Here is a 12,660-nt window from a genome sequence, read left to right on the forward strand (position 1 = left end):
GTTCACCAAAAAAAACTTGGGATGGAACGGTCATCTACCATTTAAGATACCCTTCTTGATGTGGGCATGAAGAGAAGCCAGGCTTGTATGCAGCAAAGATAAATCTTGGCAAGTGGCATCAAGTATATGAATAAGGTCATGTGGCCAAGGAGGGAAAGGCAAGTTTTGATTGATTGATCTGGGTCTGAGAGTGACCTGATCAGAGCACTCATTGCCTGAATCTTTCGAGATGTCAATACATTTTTGTTGTAGTCGAGGCCAACATCTCATGCATAAAATGTATGAATCTCATCGTTGTTAATAATTAGTAGTCCTGTGGCATATCAGAGGAAAGGCAGAAGGCTGAGCACAACAACGGTTGCCCACTGAACTTTCCTTGTAGGAACTACCTATCAGAAGCCAGTTGCTGAGGTAAGGAAAGATTATAAATCCCTCTCTTCTCATTCAAGCGGCCACAACTGAAAAACCTTTGTAAAAACCCTGTGTGCTGAAACAAGACCAAAGAGGGTGGATTCTGAATTCATAATGTTCGTGATCAGAGAGGAACCCAAGGAAACTCCTATGGGGACTACATGTTAAGAGCTATAAACCATGTGTCCGTTAACTGGAGAATTATGGATTCCAAAGGTATTATGCTGAATTTTAGTTTTTGAATGAACCTATTCAACTGTGTCAAACTGAGAATTGGCCTCCACCTCCCATACTTCTTAGGGATCAAATAATAAGATGAATAGAAACTCTTCCCTGGATGTTGAGATGGAACCCTTGCTATGGCTCTGGTGGGAGAATGGAATTCACCTCTTGGTGCAGAATCTGCTTATGACAGTGGGCCCTGAAAAGGAATTAGGAAGGGGGTTTATGGCTAAGAGGTACTAGAAACCATCAAACAGCAGCCACAAACAATCTCTAATACCATTTGTTTGTTGTTAGGGCCCTCCAGTTTTTGGAAAATTGAGTAAGGCAGCCTCATATATCAGTGGAAGTGTACTAAGTGGTATCAATAAACTGATGTTGCCCTTGACAGCTCCATCAAAAGAAACTCTTCACTTGGGGGCTAGAGTAAGATACGATGGATGTAGCAAAGGCTGGGTTACTGGATTTAGAGACCCTCTATCTCTTGCATGGTGCCTCCTGAGGACAATGGTGGTATAATGGTTGAGGAGCTATGCTTATCTACAGTGTTTTCTCTTGGGGGAAGAGCTATATGTGCCCAGTGAGCAGAGCTGTCCTCAAGTTTGAGCTAGTAGGGACACTCATCAATCTTATTGTGATGATATTGAAGGGCACATCTTGGAAGGTATTCTGCACCTCACTAGGGAAGTTGAGAATGGCAACCACGATTCTCATTATAACAATGGCAGTAGCCACCCTCTTAGATGCAGTATTTGCTGTATCCATCAAAGCTTAAAAGGAAGTTTTTTGCCATCAATCTGAACTCATCCACTAAGTCTTGTAAGTGAACCCTAAACTCCTTGGGAGCTGGTCAAATTCCAAAAACATGTCATTAGTAAAACTCAGAATTAGCCTTGATAATTTGAGATTGTGAAGTAGAGGACAATGTAAGAGAAGACCTTTGGTACCTAGGTCAAATCACCAGTGTCTTTTATGAGAAATAGCAGCATTTGCTATTGCTTGGACTTCTCTGTAGTCCCCTGCTCCACCAAAGCCTTAGGTGGTAGCTGAGAACAAAAACTCTTCCTTCTTGGATGGAACAAAGTAGCCTTCTGAAAGGAGTCAGAACAAAAAAGCAAGAGCCAAACCATCAGAGGCAGCAGTGAGGGGCAAAAGGCAGCTGGTCCACGAGGGGAGCTGATTTTTAAACTGGCTCTGCTAGTGGACAAGCTCCTGCCTGGCACCCCGTGCTGCTGCCTTTGATACAGAGGCAGCAGCACGGAGTGGGAGGAGGCTCCTTGGGAGTGGGGCCAGAATGCAGTGGCTGCCAGCCTCACCCCCCGGGATCACAGAATAGTCGAGTAACCAATAAGAATTTATGAGGTTAATCAACTATTCAACTGACCGATATTTAACATCCCTACTCTGATGACGTGGTTTTAAACAAAGATGGCTGTTCTTAAGTCTGTGAGAGTACCCTTGGTTCTCATGTGAAGCCTTCTGCTAAGGCTTAACAGACTTAGCCTCCATTCCCAAGCTTGTGTTCAGAGGGGCACTGCCTACCTGGTGAAACTGATGTATGAAGGCAGAGGGTGATTCCTAGCCTGGATCTGATTACGGCCTTATTGAGTGCTATGTGAGACGTTTTCTGAGCTTGAGCTACACAAGGCAGAAACATGAACCTCACCCAGGCCCTATAGGCAGTTTTGATGGTCACTTCTCTGAAGAGGAGCAATTCAGGGCGAGGCTTATCAGGTAATCATTCACCTCCCTATCTACAACAGGAGCTACAGCACATGAGCAGATCCATGGACACTGCCTGCAAAAATTACAGACTTAAACACACATTTCACATGCTTATCTCAAGACTGAAATACAGATAGGGACCATCACTGAAAGAACATCTACAAGCTTAGAGTTCTGATTACTCCTAGCTATGAATTTTTGCCCCTGAAAACAGAAAAGGTTGCATTACTAGTTGGGACAGAGTAATTTGTTTTAGAGATATATACTATCTGTCACTTCCCCCACACCCAGATAGAATTAAAAGTTAAAAATTGTCACGTGGCAAATTACATTACTAAAAGTTAATTCTACTGCAAAAACCTTTCTTAATCAGCTATGGTAAAAAAAGTTGCTTCAGGGCTCTGGTGGAAGATTTTCCAAGTGATTACAATAAAACATTAAGGAAAATTTATTTACCATAGGATTGTACGACTCCACTAATCAGCCTGGTGTTGATGGTTTCACCATTTCTTTCCTTTTCTATCAGTTTCAACACAGCATTTGTTACCTTTGAAATATGGATTAAAATGAGTCAACATGCACTAAAAAAACCAACTACTTCATCAATAAATACAATAATTATTCAGACATGTATTTCCACACTCAGGACAATCCAAACGACTGAAAAAGATTTAAGGCAATGTGCTAAATCTTAACTCCCTCTTAACTCCCGAAAACTTAACTGAAAGTTGTGCGCATCAGTAACTTATAATTCAATACTTCAGCTAACGAACTGCAAAAAAATACAAAGGCATCTGTTTGTTTTTAAACTGTTTTTCTATAACATATAAGCAATCTCTAAACTTTGGTTTTATAAATTCTCCTTGTTTGTATTTGAAATATATAGTAGAACCCTGCCAATCCATGCTTCGCTAAAGCAGTGGTTCTCAACCTGGGATCCAGTATTCCCTGGTGGGGCTGCAGACGAGTTTCAGGGGGTCTAACAAGGATGGCTGGCATTAGACTTGGTAGGACTCAGAGCAAAAAAAGCCAAAGCCATGATGCACAGGACTGATGCCCAAGAACCCAAGCCCCATCACCAGGGGCTGAAGCCAAAGTCTGAGCAATTTACCATCACAGTGTGTCTATCGGACACTTGCCCGGCTTGCTGCCCTTTAATGCTGCCCCTGGCTTTTATATGCAGAAAAATAGTTGTCTTGTCACAGCTGGGCCATGAAGTTTTTATAGCATGTGGAGAGAGCCTCAGGGGGAAAAAAAAGAAAAAAAGGTTGAGAACCTCTGTGCTAAACTATACCTATAATGTGCATACAAATTTAGAGCCTCTTTGCTTCCCTCATATGTAACAGTCTTACTGATGTCCCATATTACTAAAAATTCATTGAAGCAGAAGCCTTTTCTCTTCCTCTTTGCAGTTTACCTTGGAAAAATTACTTGTGACATTTCAATATTAATCTTATGAAATAATGCAGTATTAATAAAATATGTACCTGCTTATTTAACGGCCTGAACAAACAGTCCCTCCAGGTCACCAAGGCAAGCTAAGAATGGGGAAGGAAGAAGAAAAGAGAAAATGGTTATATATACACAGAATAATCCTTTATGGCACACTGAAATAATGTATTATTCTGAATTTAATTTTAAGAAGCTTTTAGTTATGGCAGCAAGTCTCAATTAGCTAAGCTATCTCAGGGAAAGCTCGCCTGTTTTAAATCCATACCTATAATTTAAATTACTAGATAGCAATATTTATGAACTCCTATTTTCCTCATTCTCCAGAGAGGAATGGGATTGCCCAACACTTACCTTAATAAATACTCCACTCTTAAATTTTACCAAAAAATGGGATTTTCTGCTACAGGCTGACGTAAGGTCTTTGAATTCGAACAGTCAGAGGAACAGCAGCTAGGAGAGGAACACTCGCTGAAGACACCCTCCTAAACTCTCTTTTTATCTTCCCATTTAATATACAATTATTTTATAGTTCAATAACATATTTATTAAACAGAAACTAAAATAAAAAGATTCCTTCATTATATTACAATCTAAATTCACCAATGAGTCCAAGTTTCAATGAAAGGGAGAATATGAACACTGTGAAATGACAGTTTAGGCTAATTTTTAGAAGTAATACAGAGGAAATGTAGAGTACCCAGAGCATATCTATTGAGTGGCTGTTTCAAATACAAGGAATAAAATAGAAGAGGATTTGTAGCTTGTGGTCTAACAGCAACCTAATGAAAGAGGGCAAAGAACTCATTAGCATCTAGTAATGAGTTTCAGCTGGCCTGAGCAATTTACTGTTCTCCAACTCACTAATGTAAAAACCTGTATCTAGACCATGTCATGCAAGATAGCAATAGAAAGCGAATGACATGATGATCACTTATATTATTGCATGACGTATGTATAGAGGACAAATTCAAAGTTACAAACATACTGGAGCTCATATCAAAGAGTGGGTGCTGGGCATGGCTGAAGTTACCTCAACTTTGACAAAGAAATGTGGGTCTGCCATCTTGAAGGTTTTCTAAGATACATTAGGCTACATTAAGAGAAAATAAGAATGCAATTTATACAGAAGGACCAATTTACAAATAGGACCAAAAAAAAAACCAAAAAACCCAACAAGGGAAAGATACATCTACTCAGCAGCATGGAAGGGAGAAGAAATTGCAGGAACAGATCGATTTGTATTTTAACAAACACTATTGGGGGAAAGAAAGAAACATAAGACCTCCCTATACCAAGAGATTCCATGTCCCTCTCTTTACAGCTTGAATGAGCTTTCTTTGGGGAGCAGACTTCAGAAGAATCCAGTCAAAAAATGTACTGGACTATAAAAGAGAGGGGCAAGGAACCCCAAGTTACGATTCATTTAAGACGGCAAAGAAACCAAACGCAAAGGGAATGGTCAGCCATCTTACAGGAAAGTAGACTGGTAAGGTAAGTACCACAATCAAAGGTTGTAGCTTGTTTTGTTTAATCTTAACCCCTTGGAAGTGTTTTTCCACTGTTATTTTCTTGTAACTATTTCTAACTATCCTTTTTACTTGACTCACTCAAAATGCTATCTCATTTTGTTAAAAATCTTGTTTTTACTTGTAATCAAAAGTGAATGTTAACAAAACAAAAGAACCATAATCTCTCCCTGAATGGTCCAGAAGAGGGTTGGATATCGCAGAACACATGATTTTAGGTAAATTTAGGACTGGTGGGTTTTGAGTCACCTTTCTAGGTGTAACCAAGGCTGGTGGAGGCCACAACATGGCAGTGGTATAACAAGAAGCCTGCTGGAATCAGAGTTGCTGAGTAAGAGTTCCTAAAAACAGACACAACCAGTGCATGCTTGTATGCTGTCTAGAGCAGTATTTCCCAATTTTATTTGGTCATGGAACCCTTTTAAACTCAAAAGAATTTTGCGGAACCCCTAAAAACAGTCTTATATATGATATATAACAGGCAATTGCACCACTGACTGACTGCGTGCACAGCGCTGAGTAGTGACATCATTGTCCCCACTCTCTGGCTTAGCTGGCATTACACAGGGACACTTATCGTGGCACAAATGAAAATTGTTTTCAATAAAATTCATAAATTCTTAAATATTATTTTTAATCATAAAATATTATTGTCATGGAGTTTTCTCACGGAACCCTTATTTTCACTTCGCAGAACCCCAGGGTTCCACGGAACCCCATTTGGGAAACACTGGTCTAGAAGCATCCACCTGAAGGAGCTACAGCAGCACAGAATTTTGAGGCACTCAGTGTTACAAGGCTGGAAGTGACAGCCTCTCAATAGTCTGGACTGCTCCCCAGAAAATGGCAGTGTCAGAAGAATACAGTCAGGGAAAAGGCTTAGATGGAATACAATCAATTAAATACTGAAATAAAACAAAAGCAGACCAGGAGGCGGTCACAAATAGCATTCAAAGTGGGAGAAAAAGGTCATTTTTTGTGGAAGATGAAAAACCAGTGAATGGGAAGAAGAGGAAAATATGGTGTGTGGTTTTTTTGTTGTTGTTTTTTTTTGCGCAGCATCATATTAAATTGCATGAAAAAGAAAGGTCCAGGCAAAAAAAAGTGCAAACAATACTGATGATAGTCCCCACCAGAGCACAGAACAATATTTTGGGGGCAAAAAGAGCAAGGACATGAATTTTGGAGGACATATAAAATGGCACAATTTAGCTTGTCTAGACATGGAGAAGGAAAAAGGTATCACATAAGCTTGCAATTCTGTCAAATTCTGATGAGCATCATACAAAGAGTGAGTTTTAAGGGGTGATTTGTGTGAAGAGAAAGCAGATGACTGGTGCAAGAGGGTAGGAACAGAGTAGGGATACATTTATATTTCCATCAGAATGTTTTTACTAAAATTCAAACCAAATAAACTACTTGAAGTTGTATAAAATACTTACTGAGTAGATTTCATATATTCCTTTACGACCTTCATCACACTCACGACGAACCCAATGTCGATTGAGGTAGGCACAAATACCATTCAAAACTTTGCTTGAAAACCTATAATCTTCCCATTGTTGAGTGTAAAATTTCAGCACACTCTCATCCATCAAGTCTTCACCATCCTGAAATAGGGCAAGTCCATCAATACTGTACACAGCATTGTATTGTTTATTAAAAAATAAGCTATGTAGACACAAAAGTAATCATCTACTATAAACCAAAATCCATGACTTAGAACATACATTGTTGCCTGTAGTAAGATCTTTACTATAGCAATGGGTATGGCTGCATGTAGGAAACAAAGTATTAGTAAATCCATTCTTTCCTTGACAGTGGCCTAGTAAAATGTTAAAAGTTATGGGTTAGATATCTAGTAAAAACAATTGAGCCAGATCTACTCTACAGCCTCCACTATTAATACCACCTAGATACCTGGAACAGTGGAAAAGTTCACGTGCTAGATTTCTAAAGTATATCTGCTACCCAAAAGTCAAGAGTGAATACTGTCTCATTCTTTGATATCCCTGCATATAGCTGCAGTTAAAAATTGCTACCTTGGTGGAGGTAAAGCATTAGACCTGGCTTTTAATGTGGGGTTGAAGTCTGGACGGTAAGAAAAATGTAACTGGATACAGGGAAAACTGAAGTATCTCTTTATACTAGATTAATATGGATTGTGGGAATGTTCTGGATACAATATGGGATACTCTGGATTGTCACTGCATGACTACAAAGTCTAACTGTTGGGGCCACTAGACACTTTATATACTTGCTTAAATTAAAAAGAAATTGAAAGCAATGGTTTATCTTAATACTGAACAAGATTCCAAAAACAACTAGGATTTTTTTCCTAAAAAATTGTTAGTCCTATTAGTATATCATTGATAATTGCTGTGAGGGCATTTTCAACCGAATGAACAATTTTCTTTTTTTTTGTCAGTAGAGATAATATTGAGGTTAGCATTACATAAACAAAATTCAGCAACCCTCACAGCAAACTAAAGTTTCACAGATAGATTATGAGCACCAGCAAATGGTGTGATGTGTGTGTTTGTTTCACAGTGTACAAGGTAAAGAGTCAAAGGTTAATGGAAGAATTAAGATGTTAAATGTCATGATTTCCTACAAATCAAATCACTCAATTTTACTGGCAATGTTTTCTGATATTTTTAGCTTTAATGTACTACTGGGGGGCTGTGTCCCCTGCTCACTGAGCTCACCATTCCCATCTTGCAAAGGGTAGGCAACCCCGACTCTTGTCCCAGCCACTGGGGAGAGCTGGGTTGGGGCTGCGCCACCCTGGGCCCCTTCTCCCTCCCCTCCCCCATTTCCCCCTTCTTCCTCCCTCTCCTCCTCAGGCCCCCCTTCTCCCTTACACCCCCTCCCAAGCTGCAGCGCAGCCAGGTCCGTCTTTCACCCCCCAGCCACAGAGTGGCTGGTCTGGTTCAAAGCCACGCACGGCCAGGCCTGTCCCCTTGGACCTCCGAGCACAGGGGAGGGGAGAAGGGGTAGGCCTCAGGCCACATGGCTCGTGGCTCCCTGAAACACAGGGGAGGGAAGAAGAGAGGGGCTGCGGGGATGGAGAGTGATGCACGTTGTCACTCTGTCATCCCGCAGGAAAAGTTTTCTTTAATATACAGTAAGGATTTTGACCCCAATCCACCTGAGTTTCATGTAGTTATTCATTTAATTGACATGATGCCACCTTACCTTAAGGAGATTTGTCAAGTAGTTCTTCAGAAATTCTTTAAGCCGTTTGTACAGTTCTAAGCCAACAAACTGAGCTCCTCCAGGTGTCTGGCCTTTTTTAGATTTAGAAGGAGGTACTCCAGCTCCTCGTGCTTGATTAGACTGGTGTACACTAGTACAGTAGTTATAAACATGACTGACAGAAAAGTTAAGGAATATATGTGTGCATGATAAATGGGCTATGCAAATTCTAGGAATTCCATATGAACACGAAAAAGCATTTATAAACAATGATTTATTCCTCCTGTGAGGATTACCTGTTGTGTCAGTAAGGAGCATCCCCACAGGAAAAACTGAAGAGGAGACAGATTACGTTATCTGTCCAAAGTATTTCAGTGTGTAGTGTAGCTGAGAACAGGACAAAGTATTTCTGACTAAATTAATGTAATAACATTCCTCAAAAGATCAAAAGTATCCTGAGAATTGCTTTCTTGTTAATTTAGTTTCTGTTCCCAGCAAAATAATAAAAGAAAATAATATTAAGAGAAAAAACGTAATGAAATACATTTAGGCTACGTCTATACAGCAAGCCTCTTGCAGAAGAACAAATGCAAATGGAGCACTCATTTGCATATGCAGCACACATTTGCATTTCCTCTTCCTTTCCCTTTTGCGCAAGAGCTGTTCTTCCTCAAAAAAATGAGGGGAAGTTTACGCAAAAAGGCGCCGTCTACACAGCGCTTTTTTGCGCAAAAACCTCTTGCGCGAAAGGGAAAGGAAGAGGAAATGAAAATGAGAGTGCTGCATATGCAAATGAGCGCTCCATTTGCATTTGCACTTCCGCAAGAGGATTGCAGTATAGATGTAGCCTAAGAGGGTGACCTATCAGGAAAAGCAACCATAAGGTTACATAAAGAAAAACTTTCCAGGCTAATCTGACTGCCTTCACTTTTTGCTAGAATCACAAAATTAATGAATAAAGGGGAAACACTATGAATACATTTATATTTTAGTAAACCATTTATAAAAGTCTCAAAATCCTAAGAGGTAATAATAAAATGTATCTAAATGCACAGAGGGATCTAGGAGAGCACTGTTGGGATTGATGCTAGGTAGGAATAATCTTAATTAACATCTTTATTAATAAACAGGAAGATACTGTAAACCATACTAATCTTTTAAAATAGGGGAAAAGAGTAGCTCAAAGCCCAGAGACCAATTAAACACCAATTAAACTTTAAATGGATACATAGGTATTGTGCTGGCCTGCTACGCAGAGGTGAAATTCTGGTTAGTGAACTGAAAGGAATTTAAGCACTAGTTTGAACTAGGGATGTAACAGTATAGTTGATTAACTGATTAGCAAAAGCTTATAGGTTAATGCTATGGACTACATGCATTTCCTTCCCCCCACCCTTTCCAGTACATTTTTAGCAGCCTGGCCAGCAGTACAGATCAGTTCTGGCTCGCTCAAGGTCCAGAACCTACTTCTGCTGCAGCCCTGCTTTTAAAGTGTATTAGGAGCCAGGCAGGCAGCTTGGCTCAATTGTGGCTCATGCCAGGTACAGGAGCTCAGACCCACCTTAGACAGGGGCTGTTGTCACCCTGTTGTGCTGCCTCTTTATCAGAGGCAGCAGCACTGGGCAACAGGCAGTTGGTCCACAAGAGGACCTGGTTTTTAAACGGGCTCCCCTCGTGGACCAGCTCCCGCCTGACACCCTGCATTGCTGCCTCTGATACAGCAGCTGCCAGCTCTGCTCCCAGAGTCTACAGAATAGTTGACTAACCGATAAGAATTCACGAGGTTAGTAGACTATTTAATTAACCGATATTTAACATCCCCAGTTTGAACAGACAAAGAAAAGAACCAGAAACATGGGCTGAAAATAAAACAATAGTAATTTTGAAGTATACAAGCTAATACTAGCTGAGAAAAACAAGTAAGAGTGCATGCCCACACAGAGGGAAAGAGAAATATATGAAGCAGTTATGTGGAAAGAGACCCAGCATCACTAATGAACAGCAAAGTACACATTTGTTTACAATGTAACATGATTAAATAAAAAAGCCAAAGCAATTTTGGGCTGCAAACAGTCATCAAGTTAAGAAACAGAATGGTGGTAATTCTTCTATAGCTTTAGTCTAACCAGACATATACCATGTCTATTAGGATGTAAAATCTCATTTAAATGGTTAGTCTATTAAATGTGAAGGGTTGGAGTGCTGTATTGCATTAAGAATGTTAACTAAATTGTAATTTACTAGTCGAGTAGTCGATGGAATTTTCACTGACTACTCGACTGGCACTTCCACATTCCTCCTTTGAAATGTACAAGAGCCCCACAAGGGGCTCTTGTGCATTTCAAAGAGGAAGCGCCCTCACGGAGTCCAGGGTCAGCAGGGGACTCAGTGTCCCCTGATGACCCCAGGCGCCATGCTGTTCTGACGCTTTGAAATGCCATGTGGAACCTGGGGTCAGCTGGAGACATGCTGCATGCAACCTGGGATCAGCTGGGGACTCCCCAGCAGACCCCGGACTCCACACGGCATTTCCACAGAACCTGGGGTCAGCTGGGGACTCCCCAGCTGACACTGGGCTATGCGCGCTTTGAAATGCCACACTGGAACACGGGATCAGCTGGGGAGTCCTCAGCTAACCCCAGGCTCTATGCAGCACTCCCGCTTTGAAACGCCACGGCAGTGTGTCAAAGGTGCAACAACGCATGGAGCCCAGGTATGGGCTCCATGCAGCGCTGCCACTTTGAAGTATTCTATCTTCCCCTCCAAATTTGCTGCCTCTGTCTGACAGAGGCAGCAAGGGGGAAGGGGGGAGAATCGACTAATCGACTCAAATATCCAGTAAGCATTTGCTTATCAGAGAGTCAATTAGTCAACTAATCCTTAACGTCCATATACCACACCCCTCCTCCCCAAGGCCGAGATGAAGTGGCCCCTCACCACAGGCATTCGTAGTGAAAGAGTGCAACAAGTACATTATAATTACACATATATAAATACTAGGACTGTCAATTGACACAGGTTAACGCCTGCGATTAACACAGAGCACAATTAACGCATTAATCAAAGGCATTTCCACGGCACTTTCAAAGGGGCAGCGCAGTAGGAGCCTGGGATCAGCTGGAGTCCTCAGCTGACTCTGGGCTCCGGGCAGAGCTGCCCTGGTGTTTCAAAGGGGCAGCGCCTGGGGTCAGCTGAGTGGTACTGCCCCTTTGAAACGCTGCCCTGGCATTTCAGAAGGGCAGTGCAAAACAGCCCAGAATCAGCTGGAGACTCCAGTTGATCCCAGGTTCCCACAGCGCAGCCCCTTTGAAATGGCAGGGCGTTGTTTCCAAGATTAGCCCAATGCAGAGCCCAGGATCAACTGGAAACTCCAGTTGATCTCAGGTTCCCGCCGCGCTGCCCCTTTTGAAGGTTGGGGCAGCCTTTCAGAGGGGCAGTGCTGCACCGAGCCGGAGTCAGCTGGGGACTCCAGCTGATTCCAGGCTCCACGCAGCACTGCCCTGTTGAAATGCTGCCACTGCGTTTCAAAGGGTCAGCACCGCAGGAGCCCGGGATCAGCTGGAGTCCCCAGGTAACCCCGGCTCCACGCAATGCTGCCCCCTTGAAACACCGCCACAGTATTTCCAAGGGGTAGTGCGCGTGATTAATCGCGATTCCATTTTTTAATCTCTTGACAGCCCTAATAAATACATAAAACATACAGAGGTTTACGAATACAGTAAAATTTCTATAATAATAGAATGTTGTACAGGTTGAATTCTAGTCTGGCACCTTTGGGACCTGACTGGTGCCGAAGCAGAGAATTTGCCGAACTATGGGGATCAGTATTGTCTAGCAACATTACCAACACTTCCACTGCTTACAAGGCTCTTAGAAGACATTTAGGGGTAAATTAGAGCTAAAGAACAGCACAGAATGCTGAGTGCTAGGACTGGTGGCAGTAAATACACTTTATAGAATCATTGGAAATTTGGCCGTACCCATGATAAGTGGACATCCAGCTAACTAAAATCATGCCAGACAGCTGTTGACAGACCAGAGTGTGCCATGCTAGAGAGGTTCAATCTGTATCTGGAAGTGTAAATCTGGAGATATTAGGATAGCCTTTAAGCCAGCTGCCCCCAGC

The 12,660-nt window shown here is 41.7% G+C and overlaps 1 protein-coding gene across 2 annotated transcripts in view; it reads right to left on the reverse strand.

The window, feature by feature from the left end:
• The window catches only part of CUL1 (cullin 1), a 94,389-nt gene that overhangs the window by 37,512 nt on the left and 44,217 nt on the right, over positions 1-12,660 (reverse strand). For both annotated transcript variants that reach the window (XM_075921712.2, XM_075921711.2), the window contains exons 3-6: positions 8,535-8,709; positions 6,779-6,946; positions 3,846-3,896; positions 2,815-2,905 (exon numbers count right to left, since the gene is read on the reverse strand). In XM_075921712.2, coding sequence (XP_075777827.1) covers positions 2,815-2,905; positions 3,846-3,896; positions 6,779-6,946; positions 8,535-8,709 — 485 coding nt within the window. The remainder of the gene's footprint in view (positions 1-2,814; positions 2,906-3,845; positions 3,897-6,778; positions 6,947-8,534; positions 8,710-12,660) is intronic.

This window comes from Pelodiscus sinensis, chromosome 2 (genome assembly GCF_052426305.1).
Source record: "Pelodiscus sinensis isolate ZL-2025 chromosome 2, ASM5242630v1, whole genome shotgun sequence".
Classification (NCBI taxonomy): Eukaryota; Metazoa; Chordata; order Testudines; family Trionychidae; genus Pelodiscus; species Pelodiscus sinensis.